Source organism: Polypterus senegalus, chromosome 7 (assembly GCF_016835505.1).
Source record: "Polypterus senegalus isolate Bchr_013 chromosome 7, ASM1683550v1, whole genome shotgun sequence".
Classification (NCBI taxonomy): Eukaryota; Metazoa; Chordata; class Cladistia; order Polypteriformes; family Polypteridae; genus Polypterus; species Polypterus senegalus.
In genome coordinates this window covers 71163284-71189921 of record NC_053160.1, presented here as the reverse complement: position 1 = coordinate 71189921, position 26638 = coordinate 71163284, and the positions used below count along the sequence as shown (strand labels likewise).

Genomic DNA, 26638 nt, shown 5'->3' with positions numbered 1-26638 from the left:
CCCAGTTGCTGTGATTTCTGATATGCTCCGCTGACTAAGCACTCCCTCATTCACAGCCAACTGCAGCGTGTGTGCCATGCAAGGTATGCTCTTTAATCCACTGTCATCCATAGCCTTTATCATGTTCCGTGCATTATCTCTCACAATCACATGCACTTTAGACTTGTCTATGTTCCAAGTTTCAAACATGTTAGCCAAAGCATCGGATATTGCTGCTGCAGTGTGTGAGCCGACAAACTCCTGTGCATGAAGCAGAATGTTTTGCAATTTAAACTCCGCGTTTATCCACTGCGCTGTCAAACTGAGCATGCTAGTTGGACTAACGTCAGAGCTCCATATGTCTGTGGTAAAACTTAGAGCAGAGATATCTGTGGTCATGAGCTCATGAACATGTTTTGCAACACGGTCATACATTTCAGGTAGAGAGGTCTCTGCAAAATACCTTCTGCTTGGCAGTGTGTAACGCGGCTCAATGTGGTGTATTAGCCTACGAAATCCGATGTCCTCCACGACTGAAAACGGCTCGTCATCTAAAGCAATGAATTCCATTACTTTCTCTGTTATGTCACGTGCTTTAGCACTGTCATTTGCAAATTTCTTAATTGTTTCGAAAAATGTGGCAACCGAGGGTGTTGATGTGCTAGTTGGCTTAGTTTTAACCAACGTTGTTTGACGGTATTCCTCAAATTCAATTGCGTGTCTTGACTTAAGGTGGTGTATTAAACCTGTAGTCGAAAATGTCTTTGCTGTTGAACCCCCTCTTGAAACTTTTGCAGAGCAAATGTTGCATATTGCAACTTTGCTGTCCTCATTTGAAACTTTGAAGTGCTTCCAAACCGCCGACATACTCCGTGTTTGATGCGTAATGACAGCGCGAACGAGACGGGAGGATGGGAGAGGCGTGGCGACAATTTCGGCTTTTATTTTTGGCGCATTCTTACATTTCGGCCGAAACCGATAATGCTATTTCGGCCGAAAATTTTCGGCGGCCGAAATTTCGGTGCATCCCTAGTTTTGTATGCTAAACTCAAAAGCTGAATTTATGCACAAGTGTAGCTGTAACCACTTTGAGGCTTTATTTACTAATGCTTTAAACACCAGGAAGGAACCAACAGTGCAGTATTGAAGGAGAAAAAAAGTTCACAACCTGCTTAATGTTGCTGGCATGTGAGGATTGCACTTTAACTAGGAGTTCCATGTTCTTGTATCTCTCATTAGGCCTGTACTGCAGTGTAAATACTGCTTGTGATTTGAGTATCATATAGTCATCGTGAGTTTAGGTGGTGCTTGATTATTGCAGCACTGATAGTTTGATTGCCTCAAATCAAAATATTGTGATATGACTAATTTTATATTACAAAATCATATATGTCATTAATCCTATATCTAATTTGAAATTTGGGTTAGTGTCAGTGCTGTGTGGCAACAGTGCCACCATGTGTAAATATAACAACATAGAAATGCAAACAGTCTAAATAAAACCTGAAGCATTTAATATTTATTAGCTTTGAGATATACTAAAAGAATGTTTAATTTCAAAAACTCATATTTTCTCTTTTTGAGTCAGTTGGTAAACAAAGTATATAGTAGTAGTAAAGGGCACAATGTAATCTACTTAATGAGGCTGCCATGTTGAAGTCATTATCTGAGTGATGTCCCTTATACTATAAAATCTCTAAAACCTTTAATGCATGAAATCTGCACTTAGGATATACAGGTGCCGGTCATAAAATTAGAATATCATGACAAAGTTGATTTATTTCAGTAATTCCATTCAAAAAGTGAAACTTGTATATTAGATTCATTCATTACACACAGACTGATGTATTTCAAATGTTTATTTCTTTTAATTTTGATGATTAGTCCCAAATTCAGTATCTCGGAAAATTAGAATATCAATTAAGACCAATGCAAAAAAAGGATTTTTAGAAATGCTGGCCAACTGAAAGGTATGAACATGAAAAGTATGAGCATGTACAGCACTCAATATTTAGTTGGGGCTCCTTTGGCCTGGATTACTGCAGCAATGCGGCGTGGCATGGAGTCGATCAGCCTGTGGCACTGCTCAGGTGTTGAGAGAGCCCATGTTGCTCTGATAGTGGCCTTCAGCTCTTCTGAATTGTTGGGTCTGGCGAATTGCATCTTCCTCTTCACAATGTCCCATAGATTTTCTATCGGGTTAAGGTCAGGTGAGTTTGCTGGCCAATCAAGACCAGGGATACCATGGCCCTTAAACCAGGTACTGGTAGTTTTGGCACTTTGTGCAGGTGCCAGGTCCTGTTGGAAAATGAAATCTGCATCTCCATAAAGTTTGTCGGCCGCAGGAAGCATGAAGTGCTCTAAAAGTTCCTGGTAGACGGCTGCGTTGACCTTGGACCTCAGAAAATACAATGGACCAACACCAGCAGATGACATGGCACCCCAAACCATCACTGACTGTGGAAACTTTACACTGGACCTCAAGCAATGTGGATTCTGTGCCTCTCCTCTCTTCCTCCAGACTCTGGGACCTTGATTTCCAAAGGAAATGCAAAATTTACTTTCATCAGAGAACATAACTTTGGACCACTCAGCAGCAGTTTTGTCTTTAGCCCAGGCGAGACGCTTCGGACGCTGTCTCTTGTTCAAGAGTGGCTTGACACAAGGAATGCGACAGCTGAAACCCATGTCTTGCATATGTCTGTGCGTGGTGGTTCTTGAAACACTGACTCTAGCTGCAGTCCACTCTTTGTGAATCTCCCCCACAGTTTTGATTGGGTTTTGTTTCACAATCCTCTCCAGGGCACGGTTATCCCTATTGCTTGTACACTTTTTTTCTACCACATCTTGTCCTTCCCTTCGCCGCTCTATTAATGTGCTTGAACACAGAGCTCTGTGAACAGCCAGCCTCTTTAGCAATGACCTTTTGTGTCTTGCCCTCCGTGTACAAGGTGTCAATGGTCGTCTTTTGGACAACTGTCAAGTCAGCAGTCTTCCCCATGATTGTGTAGCCTACAGAACTAGACTGAGAGACGATTTAAAGGCTTTTGCAGGTGTTTTGAGTGAATTAGCTGATTAGAGTGTGGCACCAGGTGTCTTCAATATTAACGTTTTCACAATATTCTAATTTTCCGAGATACTGAATTTGGGACTTTCATTAGTTGTCAGTTATAATCATCAAAATTAAAAGAAATAAACATTTAAAATACATCAGTCTGTGTGTAATGAATGAATCTAATATACAAGTTTCAGTTTTTGAGTGGAATTACTGAAATAAATCAACTTTGTCATGATATTCTAATTTTATGACCGGCACCTGTACTGTATGAGTATATACACTTTAAGATGATCCCAGATAATTCTAGTGCAAAACTTTGTGAAAGTATTACTTTGAAGCAGCTTGAAATTTTTTCACAATGTTAAAATGTAAGAATATTGTTTTTATTACTTTTGTTTCCCTATTTGCATACAATTATATATTCCCTAATAGTCTCTCAACTTATTTAAAATGTGCATATCTTTGTATTTTATATTGTGTTTGAGTTTATATTGCTTTTGTTGTGACACATTTCTTATTTATTTTCTAGTCCTTCACACTCTCAAAAAAGAAAATTATTCACTTTACCTGTGGAGACCAAAAGAAGCAAGCAAATGCTGCTTATCTTATTGCTTCTTATGCTGTAAGTGTTTTCCTTGTCACCTTGCTGGCAAAGTAAATCAAAGTTAACCTTGATTTAATTTATACGTGCTAATATTTTATTCTGGGGATTGCACAGGACTTGCAGGTCAGATAACAATAAGCTTGTAAAAAAATGTTTTGTTTTTTTTTTAATTTTATTTAAAGATTGACTTAATCATGACACATATGAAATGTGCAGGTTTCCCAAAGTAAGTCACAGACCGTTTTGCCAGTAATTTTTCAAATCCTTTAAATAAAATATGTATGTATGTATGTATGTATGTATGTATGTATGTATGTCTGTCTATACTAATAAAACCCTCACTGACTCATCACTAATTCTCCAACTTCCCGTGTAGGTAGAAGGCTGAAATTTGGCAGGCTCATTCCTTACAGCTTACTTACAAAAGTTAAGCAGGTTTCATTTTGAAATTCTACGCGGAATGGTCATAACTGAATCCTACTTACGTACAAATATACGGCCATAGCCTGCAGCTTGTTTGCCGTGTGAGGCGGAGTTGCGTCACCCATCACCATGCCTCCCACGTAGTTGGCTGCCTGCCTATATTGCGTTCCCCTTACCCACGCCTCCCACGTAATTGAGTGCCTGCCCATATAAGGCCGTCCGTCACCAGCAATCCAACAGGCACACTGCCGCTACGAGGTGTTTGTCATGCCTAAGAAGAATACGATTTTCGCAAGATACAAGTTTATTGAGAAGACGCAAGGTATAACGAGACATTTGATCACTTTGTAACGGAGTGATCAGTCCTGGGGAAGGACTGTGCTTATGCAAATGAAGATGAGATGGTCAGGGATAGAATAGTGTTTGGCACAAACTCAGCAAAAGTGCGAGAGAAACTTTTAAGTGCTGGGTCTGAGCTATGTGTGTGTGTGTATATATATATATGTATGTGTGTGTGTGTGTGTGTGTATATATATATATATATATATATATATATATATATATATATATATATATATATATATATATATATATATATATATATATATATATATATATATATATATATATATATATATGATGGTGATTTTTCAAATATATAATAAATTAGGGGACTGCTGTGTACCTATCTGGAGTGAATGCCAGTCTATAAGAATGTGTATTAATCAAAATATGGGAGAGTTCATAGAGGGATAAAAAAATAAAAAAAATGGCACAAAGTTATAAACCTCTGTTTACACTCCCTTACCATGTTTGATAGATACTAGTACCAGTTTTTCCACTTGAACATTCTCAAATTCCACCCCATGTCTTTTGGCTCTTATTTTTATGGTGCCTTTTGTCTCACCAAGGTATTCTTACCCCACTCCAGGTTCAGTGAGCTGACTGGCAAGTCTCTTCTACTAAAGCCCCAAATTAACTTTTGCTGTCCATTACAGCCTTTTGACTGCAGGACAAGTGTGCTTTATTTTTGTTTAATGGTTTCATATTCTACTAAACCTGCCTAATTCCGTTCTGGAACATGTAACGTGTTCAGGATGCAGAGCACCTACATTCTCATACTAGAACTTTCCTGCTATCACTGTGACTCCTTGTCACTCCATCTCTCTCCTGGAATATCTTTGTGCCATTACAATAATTCCTTGCTCTGGCAGTATCTTCAGGTACACCTTCAGAGTTTATATATGCATATGTGTATAGGCTTTTGTCAAGCATATCTTAATAGATAAGGGACATACTGATGCACTCTTTACTTTTTTTGAGCTAGGTTGTGTACCTAAAGAAAACTCCTGAAGAAGCTTATACGCTGCTAACCTCTGAAAAGACATCCTTCCTTGTATTTAGGTATTTGGTAGTTGTATTCTGCATGTTTTTCTTTTGGAGGGGGAATGGGGTACCAAATATTGAAAAGGGATCTTTATTTGAAAAATAGGTATAATATAATGCCTTGGATAAATATATCAATATTTATCATTAATATATTTTCACTGAAAATGAAGGTTATTTGCTGATTATCAAGTTGTTATTATCCATCTATTTAAATACTGTACACGTCAGTTGACTCACTATATCTGACTATAAGTACATCATGTAAATACCTTGTGAAATTCTTTTCTTTTCTTGTATGTATTGAGAGAGGTAGGCCGAGTTGGTTGCTGCCTGTTTTTCTTCTCTCTCTGAACATATAACTGTAAATCAGTTCTCCCCACCAAAAATAGTTGCCCCACATTATCTGTAGTCAGTTACTCTTAACCATACAAATATATAACATGTGACAAATGTAAAGAAAGGAGTTTTATTTATAAGCATTTGTCTACCTTCAAAAACCAAACTGATGGTAACTTTGTGCAATTTGCATATTCGTATTTAGTAGTGAAGTATGCTATTTTACCCACTAACTGCGATTATGGGTTCCTGTGTACACAGGATGTCATGTTGTATTAATATGGAGAAGTGCTTTCTTCTTCGAAGCATTGAAACACTAAATACATTTTATTTTGGTATTGATATGTTGAACAGCTTCTTTCATTGCCAGTGTATACAAGACAAATAGCCACTTCATCTAAAACTTGCATTTCATCCCACATTACACAGTCCTATGTGTGTGCGGTTTTTTCATTATTCTCAACTGTATATGCCAGTTAGAAAATAAATTAATGCTTGGATGGACATTTATTGATATTCTAAGTACAATTACAGAATGAATACAAAGCTTCCTTTTATAAATTCCACAAAACTGTTGATATGGTGCTGTTTCATCACCACTGTAGTTTTTCTTAATAATATTATTGTTCTTTATTTGTCTTTTTTCAGTCAAATATGGGTACTGTACCAACTTTCACTTAGTACTACCGATATTGTAAAAAGCTAGTAATATTACGTTTTCAGATTTTTGGTATTAACATGTTACCAAAGTATGTGTTTGTTTTGTTTATTTATTTTAGAGATGCTTCTTTTGGCACTTGCTCCTACAATCTAAGCATCCTTGACTGTCTACATGGTATTAATAAGGTAAGTATTTAAATGAATGTTTTCTTTATTACTACCTCAAATGCTAGTAGCATGAAATATGACTTGATGAAGCTCATGCAAAAAAAAAAAATCACTGAATAAGTGTTTCCACTAGAAACATTAGTTGCTTCCTTTTAGAGAGTTGACACTAATAGGTAGGTAAATTATTGCAAAATATGTATTTTTAAACAACATCAAATATATGTTTAATTTAAAATATAAATTTATCCAACTATAATAAAAGCATAATAAAATTAAAATTGAATCGCATTTTTAAATTTTGTATACATTTTTCAGTATAAGTAACCTTTTTTTAAAGTGTCAGAATTACATTATAAAAAACTTGGCAACAAGATTACACAGAAGGTATGTCAAATTTAAGGACTTTTTTGTGTTTTTTTGCTAAAATCCTGCTCCTACTTGGTGGCTAGAGCTGTGTCTTTCACTGAATTGCAGTGTATAATTAGGAGTGTTAGAACTGTTTCAGAGTTTTCACACTTCCAAGTCCTTTATTGCACCACACGCACAGTGCAGGGTGTGGCTCTATTTGATGTTAAGAAAAGCAGAATAAGAATAAGAACACTACCAAAGTAAACCAATAAACATTCTAGACAACTCGGTTACAGATTGCCCCTTCAAATATTCAATTTGATCTACTAAATTAATTCAGTTTACTTCTGGATTGGATGCTGTAAATCCTTTACTCTTTGACCTCCTATCCCCCTCCCTTGCATCTCTTGCAAATTTGATCATTCTTATAAATCTATACTAGCTAAGTTAGGGAATTATTGTTATTTTGTTAGATTATATGAAGTACTCTACAAAGAAAGATGGCTAGATTAGAGGACTGCTGATTTGAGGAAATGCACATTTTGCAAACGTCAGTAGTTCCTTTTTTTTTTTTAAACACATCTCAGAATGTTAAACAATTTCAAAAAATGATTAAAATTGATATAAAAAATTTACATGCTCCTTAATTAACTGTCTAGTTTTTTTGCAATATTTTTACTGGATAGATGACTCTGTACCTCCAGCGCTTTGTTTTAGTTGTGTGCTACACACACCAGTTGTGGTCTCTAGTGGGTGCTATTGAACCAAACTAAAATTTTGCCTGTGTGGCAAAGTAGGTAAAGTCAAGTCCATTTCTTTTTTTTAAGAGTTTTACTGGTTCACTAAGTTTTTGTGTCTGGTACCTTCATATTAATCAGATATTGCATACACTTTATGTGCTAGCTTACTACTGCTTGGTGTATAATATATATACTAAATCTTGCATCATGCCTCAATGTATGTATTCATGTACAGGTAGAGTGAGCTCTGGCAAATGCATTATGTGTATTAACTAAATTGAACATCTGCATAGAAAAATTTATTTGCATTAATCAACTTGGCTGCTGCTTTCAGTGAGCTCAGCTCACAACTGATAGTCAGTTGTGAATAATAATCACACCACAATAAAAAATTGTAGAAGTTATTATTAGAAGCCAGCTATTTTAGGTCCACACGCCTTCTTTGGAATTGGCTAGTGCCTCTGCATCAGAATCTTTAGAATCTACATACTTCAGTGGTAGATTAGTCAAACTGCAGGGTGTATCAACCATCCTGCAGTCAATTTTGTGAATTATCATTGTTAAAACACAAAAGCTGAATATGATTTGTTCAGTATGTAGTGTTTTTAATGCTATATTGAAATACACAAAGAGTACGTTATTTTCTAAAATTGGTTGATGACGAATATGAATGATTGAATGTGTAAACTAAAGTTTGTTATGAAAGATCCCCAGCTATTGTCATCATTGAATCTTTAACTGTTTTCAGATATTATAGTATAAATGAGATCTTATTTTATTTTTGTTTTGCTTAGACTCAAAAGATTGGATTATTTTCCCTGTCATACCTTTCAATGTTGTTTGCTGGAAATTTCATAGTACTATTACATCCTGTTTGTATTGTCGCTTCCTGAGATCAAAATGTTATTTTGTATGTTGTTTTATTAGTGTATCATATATCTTAGGTATTTATTACTCCTGACGGTTTAGTTTATAATGTTTCATCCTCTTTAAGGAAGGGCTGAAGATAAAGCTGTAGTAAATGGTTTCAAAAAAATGAGTCCATTAGGTCTGAAGTGTTCTTCATGTGATATAATTTCAAGCACCAATCTGTTGTACTGTAGTTTGTCCTATTTTTACTTCCTAGTTATAAATCTCCCTCTATTGGTAACTGCTGTCCACTTCTAGTATCTTTCTTACATTCAGATATTGTTTTCTTACAGGCTTTTCACTATGGCTGGTTAGACTTTAATAACTTCGATGTTGAAGAGTATGAGCATTACGAGGTATGACCATTTTTGTTTTTTACTTTTAGGATTTCTTGCTTGCTGTTAACACTGTTGAGTTTATAATGTATATGTACAAGAAATCTATTTATAATTAGTACTCCAACTTATCAATATTACATTGGTCTTCATACTTGGATGAATGGTTTTCTCTATTTGTAAAAACCTTCAAGTTTTTAATATGATCAGTTTGAATTTCATTTCAATTATTGCTTTCATTTCTATTATTCTTCTGGTGCTATCATTTTCAGCAGAATATTTTTGATTTTATGTGACATATATAGTAGTTCTTATTTGGGAACTGGGTTTTTGTCTTCTGTGTACAAGGCACATGTATGTTAGGTTATTTGGAAATACCAGATTGCCTGTATTGTATTGCATGAGTGTGGGGATTTTATGAGTCACTTTGTGCCAAGTGCTGCATGGAGATATTTAGCCATACTATGGCCGAAAATGTGACTTAGCAGGTTATGAAAACGGTTGGATTAATAATGTGTATTTTGGCTATAGTACCTGTTTTTTTACATTTATTTTGGTGTCTGTACAGTGCAGGTGTGTTTATGCAAATCACATTTAAATTGTTTGAAAATAACTTTTTTTATTTTAATGTTGAATTTTGAGTGAGAATATTATAAGCTGATGCATTATAAATGAAATGTGACAATAATTAGGCACTGCCATTTTTACTTAAAGAGCACAATTGTTTTCCCCCTTACAGAGAGCAGAAAATGGAGATTTTAACTGGATAATTCCTGGAAAATTTTTAGCTTTCAGTGGACCCCACTCTAAAAGCAAAATTGAAAATGGTTTGTAAAAATAGTATACTTTTTTCTTTCCCCAAAACAAAATATTTAACTATTCAAACTTGAGTACAAACATGCATGATTTTCTCACATTATGGTTTATGAAGAGGATTTGTACAGAACATTTTAACCTTGGACCACTAACTTATGCATGTAAATCGTAGGCTATAATTGGTATGTTGACATGCTCCAGGGTAGGGGTTGGCAATTATTTTTTTATGGGGGCCACATGAGAAAACCAGCTTGTTGAGGAGGGCCGAACACATTCTGTCAACTGCTAGATTACGGTAAAAGTGTTATTTCTTTTTTCACCATAATAAAGTTAATGTAGACCACATATTTACAGACTTTATTTGAGTTATTGAACCATGGAACATATGCACAATATGGCACGCTGTTTAACACAATCTACAAGAAATACATTTTACTGCATTAATCACTGATAGTGTTTTAACGTCACTGTACCTTTGACAACTTAGCAGGTAGAATCAAGTCTTTGATGAGCTTCAACTAGTATACTGAAGTCAGGTGTAATTCCAGATGTTGCTATTTACAGTACAGCAGACAGATGGTCATCACTGAGAGTTCTGTACTTGAATATGTTGAATTTCATTACTGAAACTGTCTCTTCACGTATGTATGTTGATCCAAGGGGGACAAGCATTCTCTGAACTAGTCTTGTCAAGTGGAAAATTCTCCTTTTTGAGAGAAGTGTAGAATGTCAGTAATGGCACTGACATGCAGTCTGATACATTGCTGGCAGAACACTTCAAGTCTATAAGTTGTGCCTCACTGGGGTCACTGTCCACATTACATGTAAAAGGAGAGGAGATGATGAACATTTCAGTTTCCACTGCTATGGAGTCTTTAAATCGCTTGGAAAACTCCCCATGTAGTTCCTGGAACATGGCTGTTAAGCTGATTGATTGACACACCTTCCCAAATTGAAAGGGAGTAATATGTTCCTCTCAGCTTGTTTAAAGAGAAGCAGCAGCTTCATCATAACAGCTTTGACTACGCTGTTTATATGTGATGTGCAAAAAGATCTTTGCCTTGTAATTTTGTATTCAGTTCATTCATAAGTGCGGTCACATCAAGAGCAAATGCTACAACTGATAGCCAATTAGTGCTGCTTAGTTCAGGGATGGGTTTTCCTTTCATTTTGACAAAACTCCTGAATCTCTGATTTCAGATTATAGACCTGTTTGAGCACTTTGCCCAAGCTTAGGCATCTGATAGTTGTTTCGTAGCCCAGATCAGTGTCATCAGTCTCATATTCCTCCAACAGTGTAACAAACTGTCTGTGATTTAATGCCCTAGCCCTGTTGAAATTGACAGTTTTTATTACAAAATCAACCACGTGATTAATTTTCAACACTGATTTACAGTTCTTGGTGAATAATGCAATGTAAAAATATCAGTTTTTGGGCTGGGTTAATTTCAGCCACTTTTTCCTGCATGCTTTTTAAAAGTCTAACATTTTACCTGTCAAATTAGAACCATCAGTGGTCACAATGGTTAACATTTCCCACTGTAGTCCTAACTTTTGCATGCACATACTGACTTTAGTAAATAGATCCTTACTGGTTGCTGTTCCTTTCACTGATTGCATAGAAGCAGATTTCTCAGTCATTTCAAAGTCTCATTATTCTTTTCACAAAAAAGTCATCAGCTGCACTGTGCCACAAACATAACAGCTTTCATCCAAGGCCAAGGAGAAGTCGAACTTTTCCACTGTGCGTGTCAGCTGTAGTACCAGAATCTCCAGAATTTCCTCAATCCATCTTGTAACCATTTGCCATGAGAGGGACAGATGTTCAAATGCAGCCTTTTTCTCTGGGCAGAGGAGCCACCAGCTCCAATAAGTAGTATTTAACAAATTCTCCATCAGAAATTGGTTTCCTTCTTTTGGCAATTTACTGAGCTAATGCATAGATGGATTTTACTTTTTCTTTGTTTGCTGTATGAAGCTTTGTAAAAAGACTTTGCTGTTTTTTTTCGGCTTAGCTAACAATTCCTCTTAAGTCCTCACCTTTTTCCTCTTCAGATAAATTTCTGTATTTTTTGGCGTGCTTCGTCTCAAAGTGATGGATAAAATTGTAGTCTTTAAATTCAGTGAGGTGCTGTTTGCATACCATAAAGATTACTTTACTGCTAACCTCTGTGGAAAAAATACTTGGGAATTCAAGATTTGTTGAGTGATTTGTTTTCAACATTTCATTTTTTGCCACTTTTTTTTGTGTCTTTCACAAAATACAGACCGGACACAGATTAACAGTAGGTGTCATCTACCTTTATTCAATATTATGTGTACAATCCCTGTTTCACCCCTTTCTCTGATGTAATCTCCTGCAGGTTCTCTCTTTTATATCCCGTCTTTTCTAATGCAGTCTTTCTCAATTTCCCATACATATCAGTTTTGATCTACTTCTGCACAGTCACATCTAGGTGTAATGCAGACTGACATGCCCAAGCAAGTATTTGTCATTCTCACCTTCCACGCACCAGACAGATCCAGACCAGAGGCTGCATTCTGCCCATGGGCCGCACAATTCCCAGGTCTGCTCCAGGGTATAGATAGTATGAAAACAATGTCCAAAATAATACAATATGAACAAGAAGAAAAATAATTTTGCCTGGTCTTATTCCTTCTGTAACCTCAAATCGTAAGCCCAAAGACACTCCATGTCTAATTCACATTTTCTGCTTTCCAATTACCAATTCACAGTTAAGTCAGTAGGTGTATGTGAGGTTTTTTTTTCTATTTCACTTTTAAATAAGTGAAAATAATTGTGAGAATCTCTCAGTACATTAAACATTTTCATAGTTGTATAAAGATTAGATTTGACATTGAAAACAATTGACTTGTTAAAGTTCATTGAATACAGGTGGCTGGCCTTTTACCATTTAATATTTTCCTAAATACTATCTGTGACCCCACACAATAAGACATTTTGATTAGCATATCAGTCTCTGCTAGAACCATTGTTTTGCTCTTTTGAAGAAGTATTTTTTAAAATGCTAAATCTGCCTGTATTTAACATGTCAACCAAAGTGCCGCAAGCTCCTCCTGCTTAATGCCCTTGTCTATGAACTTAGTCTGGCTTTTTGATGGCACTTATTGACCTTAAACAAATTGTCAAATCATGTAAAATAATCATGCTAATTTTATTTTGTATTTTATAGGTTATCCTTTGCATGCTCCAGAAGCTTACTTTCCTTACTTCAGGAAACACAACATAACTACAGTAATTCGATTAAATAAGAAAATGTATGATGCTAAACGATTTACTGATCTTGGGTTTGAGCACCATGATCTTTTCTTTGTTGATGGAAGCACACCAAATGATGCCATTGTTAGGAAGTTTCTGAATATTTGTGAAAATGCTGAAGGTGCTATTGCAGTACATTGCAAAGGTAAATGGATTATTTAAGTGCTGTAATTGGAATGTGGAATATTGTTTTTTAATTATGTACTCTCAACTTAAGAAGTAGTCTTATTAATTTTTACCTTTATTTTCAGCTGGGCTTGGGCGGACAGGAACTCTTATAGGATGTTACATGATGAAACATTATAGGATGACCACTGCTGAAACCATTGCCTGGATCAGAATATGTAGGCCAGGGTCTATCATTGGGCCTCAGCAAAACTTCTTGCAAGAGTAAGTGATTGTTTAATTTCAAAAGATGTTCTCATTATGAAAAGCAACCTATAACAATATCTTTACCTAATGCAATGGATCTTTGATGTTTATAAGCCTAAACAGCAAATTCTATCCATCTGTTCATTTACTAAACTTTCTTAATGCCATTTTATAGTAGAGAGGACCCATATATATTGTTTTGGCAACGTACAGGGCGATGCTGTAACCAACCCGGGAGGGATATAGCAGTTCATTAAAGGACACTTTTCACGCTCTCACTTTGACTGTTTAACTAGTATCACCAGTCAACCTACCAAACACACGATAGGAGAAAAACTATAATGCCTGGAGAATACCTCCTCAATGATGAAGACCATGTTTTCAGTCTTCTATTTTTACCGGGTGTCTCCCTCCATGTTCTGCTGTGTTGATAATTTAAATTGATTATTTACTTTCTTTCTAATAGTGTGAGAGCATAAGTAAAATATGCAGTATAACATTGTTACCAAGTGGATTTCAAGCAATTGGTAACATGAGATGAATAGTAAATAATTCCTAGTAAACAATAGTAGTAGTTTTCTAGAATCTGCCCTTTTGTTTACCAGGTGAATTGCATTTACTCATAAAAGTCTCATCCTAATTATAGAGTATTGCGATTCTATCAAGTACAAATAAGGACTGTTTCCCTAATTCTTTCCAGGCAAATTTAGATGTCCTCACTAAAATGAGGCTTGTTGTCTAAATTAATAAAACTTTTATTTCTGCTTTGAATACAACCCTTCTGTTCTGTTAATCTTTGGTAAAATATGTCTACCCATCTATGAAATACACATCCCTGTTTTTGTTATTAAGCCAAGTCTCTGTTGTTGCTATAATATTATGCTCGGCTACATACATCTCTGACTGACTAGTTTTATATTTGATATGTCTAGTATTAAGGCAAGCTATTTTAATGAGTTAATTATTTTACTTTTGTTACTTGGCATATTTGTTTTTACAGCATTGCTCATTTTCTCATGTACAGTTCTAAACCAGACCTTTCCTAAACTCCCTGCCCCCATCCATTTCCTAGTTTAAACATTTAAACATTCCTCAACTAAAGCACTTGTACGCTTTTCCAACAAATTGGTGCTCCTCCAGTTGAAATGAAACCTGTTGCTGCAGAACAGATCCCATTTGTTCCGAAAGGATTCCCAATGCACTATAAACCCTGTTCCCTTCTATCCTACATCAAGATTTGAGTCGCGCGTTAAGCCTTCTTATATCTTCAATATTACCTGGACTGGCATGTGGTGGTGGTAGCACTTCAGAGAAGACTGCCTTGGCAGATCTGCTCCTCAGCCTGGTGCCTATCTCTTTAAAGACTACTCTTATGTATGTCATTTGTTTCAATATAGACAATGACAAATGGATCCAGCCCCGCTCTGGCCAAAAACCTATCGACCCTTCCTTGGAGGCCTCCCACCTGTGCACCTGGAAGGCAACGCATTGCAAGACTCTTGATCTCTGGAGCAAACCTGTACTTCAGTACCTCTAATGACTGAGTCTCTCTATCACAACCTCTCTCTTTTTGTGGACTGGTTTTAAGGTGGCTCATTGGGACTACTTATGTCTGTCTACCTCTTCAGAGACACCATCCAGTACTGGGTTGATGCTCCAGACAGTTTGCACCCTTTGCCTTGTGACTGTAACTATCTGTCTCTACTTTCATGGTCTGGAGGCTCCTCCTGCACCACCTTAACGGTGCATACTATCTCTCTAAGTAATAGGTAACTTTTCCAAATGCTTCTCCGGTCAGATACTTTTAATCCTATATCGGTAATACAATATCAAAAAATAACTCCTAAAGGGAAAAGCTTTAAAAATTCCTGCATGGCTCCTTGACGTCGACCAAAAAATTAAGTTTTTTATGTTTAAAAAAACAAAAAAAAACACACGGTCACCGATTACAACCGAAAGATGTTATGGGAATGAATATGAATAATATGAATAATGTTGTATTCGGGCCACGATGTTTTCCAAAATGTACTATACAGGTTATAAAATGAATAATTCCAAATATCATATATACTGTACCTATGTCTCTGTTTTTTTGACATCATAGACCATAAGGTGCATACTAATTCAGCGTGAGCAGGAACACTAAATAAAAGTGAATTAAAAAAAAAAAAAAAAAAATCCAGTGACGGTGAGATACGAAGAAGACAGATTCACCAGCGTTTATGTGTCAGCTTTTATCCCTGGATTATCAGAGAATGTCAAGTTCCATTGCCTCAAAACACCACTCACATCTGCAGTTATTCCCAGTTTCAAGTTAAAACTAACAGCGTCAGATCCATGGGTGAGGGGCCGGTAGTATGTATCGTGACTGAGAGAATAAAAGTGGAAAAAAAACTTTTACACGTCCTATAAATGTACACTGTCTGTTACAGACGCAAACCAAATGTATGTATGTACTGTATAATATTAACAAGAAGAGTAGTTCACAACTGAAAACGGCAAATATAAGAGGCAGTCGGGATTGAACCAGGGACTCTTGATTACAAGTCAGCAAATCTTACCACTACGCCACAGACGCTGTTGTATCGTCCTTGAACCTTTTGGGAAAGTGTTTATTTGATCTTTGGACTTCAGGCTTCACACATTATATAGTTTATGCCAACACTTTGTCATTTACTACTAAAATATGAAAAATGTTTCTGTTTTAACAATGTGTTTACACAGATTATTGTAGAAACGGAACACACGTGAAATGCATGTGTTCAAAATAATGATCTATTATTTCTACTCTAAAACTCCAGCACTTCCTCCCAGATATGAGCTGGGAGAACATTGTGCACATTCTGCGGCAGTGGGGGGATGGGATACCAGGCTGCTTGCTGCTTGTCTTTATCTGCACATTTACACTAGAAAAGATGCTGACGGAGAGATCCGAACGGGTTTAAGGCGGGCTGGATCCACAAGTTTTTTCGTACGCTCTGGTAATTCTAGTATTAAGAGAGATATTTGTATTTTAATTAACTCTCATACAGCAATTCCACAACACACTTTGCAGTTCTTACAATTCTATTCATAAAGAAGACATCAGTACATATCAATCTCCAACAAGTTTTTCTTTTTGGTCAGTACCAATGTGAAAACCAAAAGAAACCGAATTGGTCAAAATAAAAGTTAATGGTACATTTTGTTTTGGAATCTCAGTAGCTACACTAATGGTGCTGGCTGCCCTTTGTTTTTCACTGATGAGGCAAAATTATTCAAATGTTCTTTCCATTCTTGCATTGGAGAAGAGAGTCAGTGAGACATGTAAAGAACATTAGAAAAATGCGTTTTATTATGCATGTTCCAAAATGCACTAAAACGTACATTATGTAACACAGTTAATATTATTCGGATGCCATTCCTACAACAACCAAATGTTGAATTAATGAGATGGCAGTTCTAACCCCTGTAGTACAATGGCAGATTCCAATAGCACACTTTTTCAGGGAAGCTGCTCTTCTAGTTCTTGTTGAAGGATTTATTATTTCAAGCTTATTTTTAGGATATGTACAAATAACTCTGTGTTGATTACATTTTGGTTTGTGTGTGAAGGTGCCTTACAATAGACAAGTGCCTTTTATTGGATTGGTTCCTGCTTTGATCTGTAATTGTATGATCTGATTTTTGGACAGGAAAGAATCAAGCCTTTGGTCAGACGGGGATGTCTTTCGTGCAAAAATGAAGCAGCAACAGAAGGGAACCAGCCGAGTTGCTGTAACTCGAATATTATCTGGAGTTGATGATATTTCAATTAATGATAATACAAACAGAACTAGTGGCAAACTGGAGATTGAATGGGTAAGGCGACATGTTTTTAAAATGTTCTTACTGCATGATTAAACAGACTTTTGTGAGTAGTAGATGTGCATTATAATTGTGAAATAAATGTTATGTATGGTTTAAACTATATTAAGTAAGAAATTGTTATGGCAAGTATATTTACTTTTACAAATACTTTTAAACTGACAGTAATGGTAAATGCTTTTACTAAGCTATCTTTTAAATACATATGATTGGCTCCATGTTGATGTTGTTATTCTTAAACAAGTCTTTATTTTTAGTTAGGCTTCAGGGATTCTAGTTTTAAGAAAAAACTTGTAATCCAACCCACCTTAAATCCCCTCGCAACTCCCCATCAATGTCTTTTGTTTTGTAAATGTGTTGATCAGCACAAGCAGCCTGCTGTCCCAGCCTGCTAGAGCTCAACTCAGGCAAAAAGTTCTCCCAGCTCAAGCCAAGGCTCCTTATCTGCGTATGAGGTTCCTGGAGTTGTATAGGGTAAATAATACAGTATATCATTATTTGGAATACATGCATTTCATGTTTGTTCCGTGTCTACAAAGATCTGGGTAAGTGTAGGATAAAAGGAAATGCTGAACACATACTTTTTCCATGTTAACTAATAATGACATGAAATATACAGTGGTGTGAAACACTATTTGCCCCCTTCCTGATTTCTTATTCTTTTGCATGTTTGTCACACAAAATGTTTCTGATCATCAAACACATTTAACCATTAGTCAAATATAACACAAGTAAGCACAAAATGCAGTTTTTAAATGATGGTTTCTATTATTTAGGGAGAAGAAAATCCAAACCTACATGGCCCTGTGTGAAAAGGTAATTGCCCCCTTGTTAAAAAATAACCTAACTGTGGTGTATCACACCTGAGTTCAACTTCCGTAGCCACCCCCAGGCCTGATTTACTGCCATACCTGTTTCAATCAAGAAATCACTTAAATAGGAGCTGCCTGACACAGAGAAGTAGACCAAAAGCACCTCAAAAGCTAGACATCATGCCAAGATCCAAAGAAATTCAGGAACAAATGAGAACAGAAGTAATTGAGATCTATCAGTCTGGTAAAGGTTATAAAGCCATTTCTAAAGCTTTGGGACTCCAGCAAACCACAGTGAGAGCCATTATCCACAAATGGCAAAAACATGGAACAGTGGTGAACCTTCCCAAGAGTGGCCAGCCAACTAAAATTACCCCAAGAGCGCAGAGACGACTCATCCGAGAGGTCACAAAAGACCCCAGGACAACGTCTAAAGAACTGCAGGCCTCACTTGCCTCAATTAAGGTCAGTGTTCACGACTCCACCATAAGAAAGAAACTGGGCAAAAACGGCCTGCATGGCAGATTTCCAAGACGCAAACCACTGTTAAGCAAAAGAACATTAGGGCTCGTCTCAATTTTGCTAAGAAACATCTCAATGATTGCCAAGACTTTTGGGAAAATACCTTGTGGACTGATGAGACAAAAGTTGAACTTTTTGGAAGGCAAATGTCCCGTGCTATCTGGCGTAAAAGGAACACAGCATTTCAGAAAAAGAACATCATACCAACAGTAAAATATGGTGGTGGTAGTGTGATGGTCTGGGGTTGTTTTGCTGCTTCAGGACCTGGAAGGCTTGCTGTGATAGATGGAACCATGAATTCTACTGTCTACCAAAAAATCCTGAAGGAGAATGTCCGGCCATCTGTCCGTCAACTCAAGCTGAAGCGATCTTGGGTGCTGCAACAGGACAATGACCCAAAACTCACCAGCAAATCCACCTCTGAATGGCTGAAGAAAAACAAAATGAAGACTTTGGAGTGGCCTAGTCAAAGTCCTGACCTGAATCCAATTGAGATGCTATGGCATGACCTTAGAAAGGCGGTTCATGCTAGAAAACCCTCAAATAAAGCTGAATTACAACAATTCTGCAAAGATGAGTGGGCCAAAATTCCTCCAGAGCGCTGTAAAAGACTCATTGCAAGTTATCGCAAACGCTTGATTGCAGTTATTGCTGCTAAGGGTGGCCCAACCAGTTATTAGGTTCAGGGGGCAATTACTTTTTCACACAGGGCCATGTAGGTTTGGATTTTTTTTTTCTCCCTAAATAATAAAAACCATCATTTTAAAAACTGCATTTTGTGTATACTTGTGTTATATTTGACTGATGGTTAAATGTGTTTGATGATCAGAAACATTTTGTGTGACAAACATGCAAAAGAATAAGAAATCAGGAAGGGGGCAAATAGTTTTTCACACCACTGTATAAAGTCAAAACCTGAATATATAAAGTCAGCGTCGGAATTTATAAAGTCATTCCTGATTATATAAAGTCAACATCGGAGTATATAAACTCATTCCTGAATATATAAAGTGAAAGTCAAAATCTATTAATTTGAAACGACTCTGAACTGAACTAAGTTAACAAAAACGTATTCAGAAAAATAAATTAAAAAAACACTGTTCGGTTAATGTTTTGAAAATGATGAATGTGCCCTGCCTAGGATTGGTTCCTGCCTTGTGCCCAGTGTTGGCTGGGATTGGCTCCAGTAGACCCCCGTGACCCTGTGGTGGGATTCAACGGGTTGGGAAATGGATGGATATTCCAGCGCTGACTTTATTTATTCCGACAGTGACTTTATATAATCAAGTTTTGACTTGTGTATATATAAAGTCATTCCCGAATATATAAAGTTTTGACTTTATATAGTTAAATTTAGTGTTCATTTTATAACTTTTTCTTTACCATAGAAATTTAAAGACTAAATTCAACTTCCATTCCTACCAAAGATATTTCTGGCGACTAAATAGAACCTACTTATATCCAAATTCGAGCTATTGAGCTGTCGCCTGCTTGAATAACTCGCCCTCGCTTCGCTCTTATTTTTTTTTACTGTTCATTTAATCATGGCTAGTGGCGGAAAAATTTTAAAATGGAAGGAGGATTACACCGAGTATGGCTTTACCAAAACAATTATTGATTGCGAATCGATTATTCATAAAGCTTCAATTGGTGATCTGTTTTTCTGTGTTAACCTTATATTTTTTCATACTTCTTCTCAAACCAAGGGGGTGCGAGGGTAAAATGATTCGGGAAGCGCTGATCAATGTAATCGGTGTACCAGGAAATCATGCATTGACAGAAGTTCCCCTTTGTTTGGAATGCAAAGTGTGATTAAATGCATTATTTTTAACGTTATGGAGCACATGCATCGAAGCTTCTCTGCTGTGCTTGTGCTAAGAAAAGGAAACATTTTAAAAATAACGTAACATGATTGTCAGTGTAACCTTTTGTAAGTAGTGCCAGGAGGATTCAGTGTGGAGAAACTCTAGAGACGGCGTGTGTAATAACTTGTGGATTTTTCTGTGAGTATTTGGTGGCAGTGTCACAAAGTTGGTTCCTCAAGACGGCGTGAGCTCAGCTCACAGCGAAGTGAGGTGAATGGGAGGGGAGATGATGACGTGACTCCCCCACCCGCCTTAACTGTCAATCCCCCACAAACACAGTCTCTCGGATTTGCATAAGCACAGCCCTTCACCTACAATTTTAACTTAGTTACAAAGTGATCAAAAATCTCGTTTATATCCTGCGTCCTCTCATTAAACTTGTATCCCGCATTACCCGTGGGTATGACAAACGCCAGCGGCAGCCTGTCTATGAACTTAATTTAAACTTTAGGTTTACACCGTGCTTTGTTTCCGAAGTAGCAGCACTCATGAATATGGTTTTATATGTCACTCGCTCGGTTCTTATTGTTTCGCTGCCTTCTCAATTATATAATGCATGTTTTCTTCAGCGCTTTTTGGAGCTCTTCCTGGTTTTCTACTTACTGCGTTGATAGTCAGTTCACGTGATTACGTGGGAGGCGTGATGATGTCACACGAAACTTCGCCCCCTACGGCTTTCGAGCTCAACTCCATTACAGTATATGGAGAAAAATAGCTTCCAGTTATGACCATTACGCGTAGAATTTCGAAATGAAACCTGCCCAACTTTTGCAAAGAAGCTGTAAGGAATGAGCCTGCCAGATTTCAGCCTTCTACCTACACGGGAAGTTGGAGAATTAGTGATGAGTCAGTGAGGGCTTTGCCTTTTATTAGTATAGATAAAAGCACACTTGTTTCGTTATACCTTTGCTAAAGTGTTTTTTATATTCCAGTAACCAGTTGAATGAAATCGAATCCGTCTCTGCCTTTCTCTCACACACTCATGCACACATTCATACATGAAAACGTCACTATTTGAAAACGCTATGTCATGAGGTACAGGAAAGATTGAAAACAAACACGTTCAAATGACGACAACTCTGTGTGTGTATGTTAGTAACAGAGGCAGAGAAATAGGTTTTTAAATCATTGTGAGCAACATGTAAATTAAATGCTTTTTTCCCTTTGGTTCTTGAATAAAAGTTCCTGTGTTTTTATTTGACATTTGTACTAAAGTCTTTACACATTGTATACTTCATGTCATTATTAGTATAACATGGAAACAGTTTCTGCTTTAGGTATGTAAATCAAATGCTTTTTTTTTTTTTTCTTTGGTTATATTCTTGAATAAAAGCGCACGTGTTTATTTGATATTTGGTCTAAAGTCTTCACACATTATACAGTTCACATCATTATTAGTATAACATTTACAAAACAAAAGATCCTGATGGAGAAGTGGAAGGGATTTAAGGTGGGCCTGGATTCCGAGTTTTTTTTTTTTTGTAGGCTTCAGGGATTCTAGTGTTAAAATGTTCAGCTAGCTTAACATTATCTTGCCTGTCCAGCTAGCTTAATTTGGCATCTGTACTTTGATCAGGACATATAATAAAATAAGAAATGATGCACTTAAACCTTTCTCAAAACAGGGTCAATGGAGCTGGGAAATAGAAGATAGGGGGAAAAGAAGCTGTAATTTAATTCTGACTTTGTTATAGCACAGCTTGAAAGTGTGAATTTGGATATACTGCACCCACACTTCCACAGAAAATGGACTATAACTCATGTCACATACAACTGCTAGCAATATTTGTGTGCTTTATCTTCATGTTAATTTTTCTGGTATTTACCCCAAGGAGTCCAACAGATTCAGTGTAGAGTGACAGTCACTTCTTGGATGTATGCAACCTCTGTTCTGAGTGTTGCAGAAGTAAAGCATAAGTTACATAAGCTCATTGGATGTTTTAGACAGATCATTTAGAGTATCTAAACAAAAAAAAAAAGTGAAATATGTTTCAGCATTTGAGTCTTAAAATATTTTATAGGACAAGGAATAAAATCGTTATTGTAATGAATAATCCTTATTTTATAATCTATTAGTTATCTAACTGCTCCTTAATTTGTCTTCGTTGGTATTGTGACTATGTTCATCAAAACAATAATTTATTCCTTACAGGAAGTAACTATCCATACAACACACAATTTTAAATCTAAAGTTGTCTATTCTTATCTAAACTCACTTTTTGATATTATTAAGCTGTCTATCACTGTATAATTTGAAGGGTGTCTTAACAAAATCTAAAAATCCTTAGATATGTCGCATCTCCCAGTTTTAAGCATCGTCTAGTTTATATTCTTGCTAATATTTATGGCCACCTCTCTGACATTTTCAGTCTGTGTGGGTTTTTGTTTTTTTTTTTTTTGTTTGTTTCCTCTACTCTTCTCCAGCTTCTGGATACAGTCATCTTTCTTATATTACTATAGCTTTAAGTATATCAAAACAAGAGTGTTTTACAACTGAGGACAATAGCAGAGCTAAATTAGTATTAACATATTGAAGCCATGCTTCTATTTCAGTTTAAGCTGGAAACCCTGGAATACTGTGTTATAATTTAAAAACGGATGTAATGTTAATAGCGTGCAAATATAGGTTTTTATTTATTAATTTATTTATTTTTTTCTCTCCACCAAGTATGATATTGAGGATGAAAGGAGTAGCATTACTCAAGGGGATAAACTACGTGCCTTGAAAAGCAAAAGACAAGCTAGAATTTCAGCAGGGTCATTAACGTAAGTATTTTCCGCCTTTCAGTAGTAGTTTGACATTTAGAGTACTTTTTTTTTTATAAAAGAGTTCTTTTAGATTGTCTTATGCAGTCTTCCACTGGATGATAAATACATGTATGATGGCAAACCTTTTTAAAAACTTTTCACTAAGAATTTTGATTTGACTTTGTCATTGGCTGTCAAGCTATCCCAGTCTCTTATTGTCTCTCTTTATTTGAAAAGTGACTAGGGTTGAAATAAATGCAGTTACTGTTGTGTAAAAGTAAAGCTGGCATACAATGCAATCTTAAGTATTTTGGTGTGCATAAAATGTATATATTTTTAAAAAATATACATTTTCTTATGAACAGTTTGATAAATTTCATAGATGCCAGTTTAAGGTTTTTTTATCACTTACATTTAATAACTCAACACATTCAGATGGTGTGTTACTATACAGTATATGTGACAGTCAAGTTGGTAAAGATGAACCTAGTGATTGAGGTTCCAAACCCCCCGATTTCATTTAGTGGATAGTCTTTGCTTGTGTTTGCATATAGTTTTATTGATTCTATCTTTGCTTGGTATAATAGCAAGACTCATGTAAATATTCTACCTCATGTATTGCATCAGTTGAGATTTTCAGTTTTTTGCCTGTGGTAAGAGATTCAGTAACTTGAATTTCTGTCTTTGAAATGTGTGCTTCAGTGTAGCGTACAGTTTCACTTGTAGTTTACTGTCTTGATAATAATGTGAATTATTTCTTAACTGCTATATCACTGGTATCTTTTTGTTATTGTTGCCAAGTTATCCTGTTTTTGTTACAGCTAAATTTTTATTAACTGTAGCATTTCAAATTTTTTATTTAGTATAGAGTTGCATCTGTCATGTTGGATGTGGCATTAAATGATTATTTTTTTAGTATGAACTTGTACATATACTTTTTAAGCTCCTTACAGACTATTATTGATAGAAATTTGACTTTTACCAAGGAGAATACTTTAAGAAATTTCAAAATTCCTTTTCATCATGATCTTTCCTTGATGTGCAGTAAGATGTAGAAATAAGCATGGCAAGTACTGACGCACATTGTTTCTGAATGAGTTAGCTTGATTTCCAAAATTCCTAGTACAAAGTTATTAGCATAATTTTACTGAAAATAGAAAACTAAGTTGTTTATTAGTTTTCCCACTTGAAATGGTATTAGGGTTAGGAAATGTACAATTTAGTAAAAATGTATGAGCTGTTCAATGACCCATGCAATTCGAGGATTGTCTGATTGTTAGCAATTGTCAGATAATGGTATTAATAAGAAAAATGGCCGAGGTCAATGCTTATGTAGCATTAGGAAAAGATGTGTGTTGTGGGTTTTTTTTTTTTTAGGTTGGCAAAGTAAAGTTACATATTGTTATAAACACAAATGGATTTTTTTTTGTACATCACTGCTGAAAATTGTACCAATCAAACATTAGTATTTTATTATTCAGTTTGGGAAATAAGAAACAGAAGTTAATGTTTGGATTAAGTTATACATTATATTGTTTAATACTGCATGTGCAGATTAAGATCAATCACCTTTCCACAAATGCTTCTTTTGTTAAAATACTGTCATGACTTTCAGACTACTTGTAGTTTACTGTTTTTTTATATATTTCTTAAAATCTCCTTGAGGCTTATTTATGTATTCATTTATTTATGAAAATTTAGTGCAGAATTTTTCAGCAGCAACAATTTTTTTTATTCAGTTAAGTTTACTTAGAAAAGTACAGGTATAAATAATTACATTTAAATCAAGAAGTTTCAGGTTGAAGAGTAAAGACTAGATTTTGCTGTTCAACCAGAAAGTTTTTTTTCACTGTTCATTATATACCTTATTATTCAAATTTAATATTGAAGGCTCTTATATTTCACTATTGAAGCTTCTTACCTATATAGCATATATTTGCAAATATTTAATCATCTTTGATTATTACGTTTTTTATGTCTGTATTTCATTTTGTGTGTTTTTGATAATCTAATTTTAGAGCTAAGTAGTCAGTTAAGTTTTTATCTTTTAAAATGAAGGGGGCTGGGAAGTAAAATGATGCTTTTACACATCTGCAAAATATGTTTGCTTACTCATACCATGGCAACACCTGTGACAGAAATGTGATGAAGACATTGAAAGTAATTTTATTACACAACAGGCAAGCAGCAATAAAATGTTGCAGTCTCTTCTGTGCTGTCTGGGCTTACTGTTGTCAGAAATTGAAAAGATAACTCAACTTTCTTCAGTGATGCCTGTGAGGAAAGTATATGTGTAAAATATAAATAATATTGTAAGGTAAGTGAATATGGCTTACTCTGTGTAAAAATGGGAGTTATCTTTATGATGCTAAAAATGCTCAGTGTTGGATAATGTTTTTTGTGTCCTATTCTAGCATATGAGCTTTCTTGTGTGTGAAGTGTGACTGAAAGTTGAAGTACTTGCTGATACTTGTAGATTTAACATATACAATAACGTTTTATTAAAGGAAGGGATCTAAGACAACTTGGATCCTTAATGCAAAAATAATTTCAGTAGAGCATCTGAAAAAAAAACAAGATTACAAAACATTTGTCTACTGCATTTTTGGTTTTCTTGGTGTTTTTAATACCTAGAACAAAAAACTATATTGTAAATTCATTCTTTTTTCTGCATGTTTTTGCTTAGTTTTTTGAAGAAAAAAATTAAATGACCTTTGAAATCAATAGAAACATAAGGAAATGCATAAAAACTAATCTATTGGGGGGTAAGAAAGAAAAAATGTATTATTTAAAAAATAAATCTCTGCTCTGATTTCAGATTTAGAATGCATTATGGGTTAGATTTTCCTGTAATAATTTTATCATATCTTGCCAGCTTTGGACTAAATCCCTCATCAGTTGCTTTTCTTGGAAAATAAGCAAGGGTTCATAGTTCCCGCTTACCTAGGCCTACCCTGCACATAAAAATAACATTGGTTTCCATATTCTTTCACCTGCCATAGGAGAGTAATTTACTCGTATTGCAAAACTCAACAGAATTTGAGTCTGTGAATGTTTTTCATATATACCTGTGTTGTTGCTGGTCAGTCTGTCATTGTCAGTAGGTCCAGATTAAAAAAAAACTGCAACTAAGCAGCTCTGCTCAACCAAACAATGGGGTGATTGGGCATGTTGGGATCCATGTAATTTGTTGTTTAAAGATAAATGTCTTTACAGTAAATTTTGTGAATTTAGTGCCTCCCGCTGTAGAAGCAAACAAGGCATGATTGTAAGTAAGGAACCACTTAAGAGTCCTCCTTTAAATATTTATGAACTTTTAAACCAGTAAACATCTGAGTAGTACCAACTGATGCTAGTCTGCTAGTCTGCTGCCAGTAATCATGAGGTGCCAATATTGTATTGTGGAAGATAGTTCAAAATATCTTCTT

At 35.7% G+C, this 26638-nt stretch overlaps 1 protein-coding gene across 8 annotated transcripts in view; it reads left to right on the top strand.

Moving 5' to 3' along the window:
* The window catches only part of cdc14b (cell division cycle 14B), an 83826-nt gene that overhangs the window by 20768 nt on the left and 36420 nt on the right, over nucleotides 1-26638 (top strand). For 7 of the 8 annotated variants that reach the window (XR_005634336.1, XM_039758872.1, XM_039758871.1 and 4 more), the window contains 9 exons: nucleotides 3567-3659; nucleotides 5392-5468; nucleotides 6569-6635; nucleotides 8908-8970; nucleotides 9689-9776; nucleotides 12960-13190; nucleotides 13297-13435; nucleotides 17092-17257; nucleotides 23131-23228. Coding sequence is in view for 7 of the 8 variants with exons in the window: in XM_039758872.1 (XP_039614806.1) it covers nucleotides 3567-3659; nucleotides 5392-5468; nucleotides 6569-6635; nucleotides 8908-8970; nucleotides 9689-9776; nucleotides 12960-13190; nucleotides 13297-13435; nucleotides 17092-17257; nucleotides 23131-23228 (1022 nt within the window). In the remaining variant the exon portion in view is untranslated. Of the gene's footprint in view, nucleotides 1-3566; nucleotides 3660-5391; nucleotides 5469-6568; nucleotides 6636-8907; nucleotides 8971-9688; nucleotides 9777-12959; nucleotides 13191-13296; nucleotides 13436-17091; nucleotides 17258-23130; nucleotides 23229-25390; nucleotides 25520-26638 lie in introns of those variants that run through there. The other variant, XM_039758873.1, reaches the window with a different exon arrangement.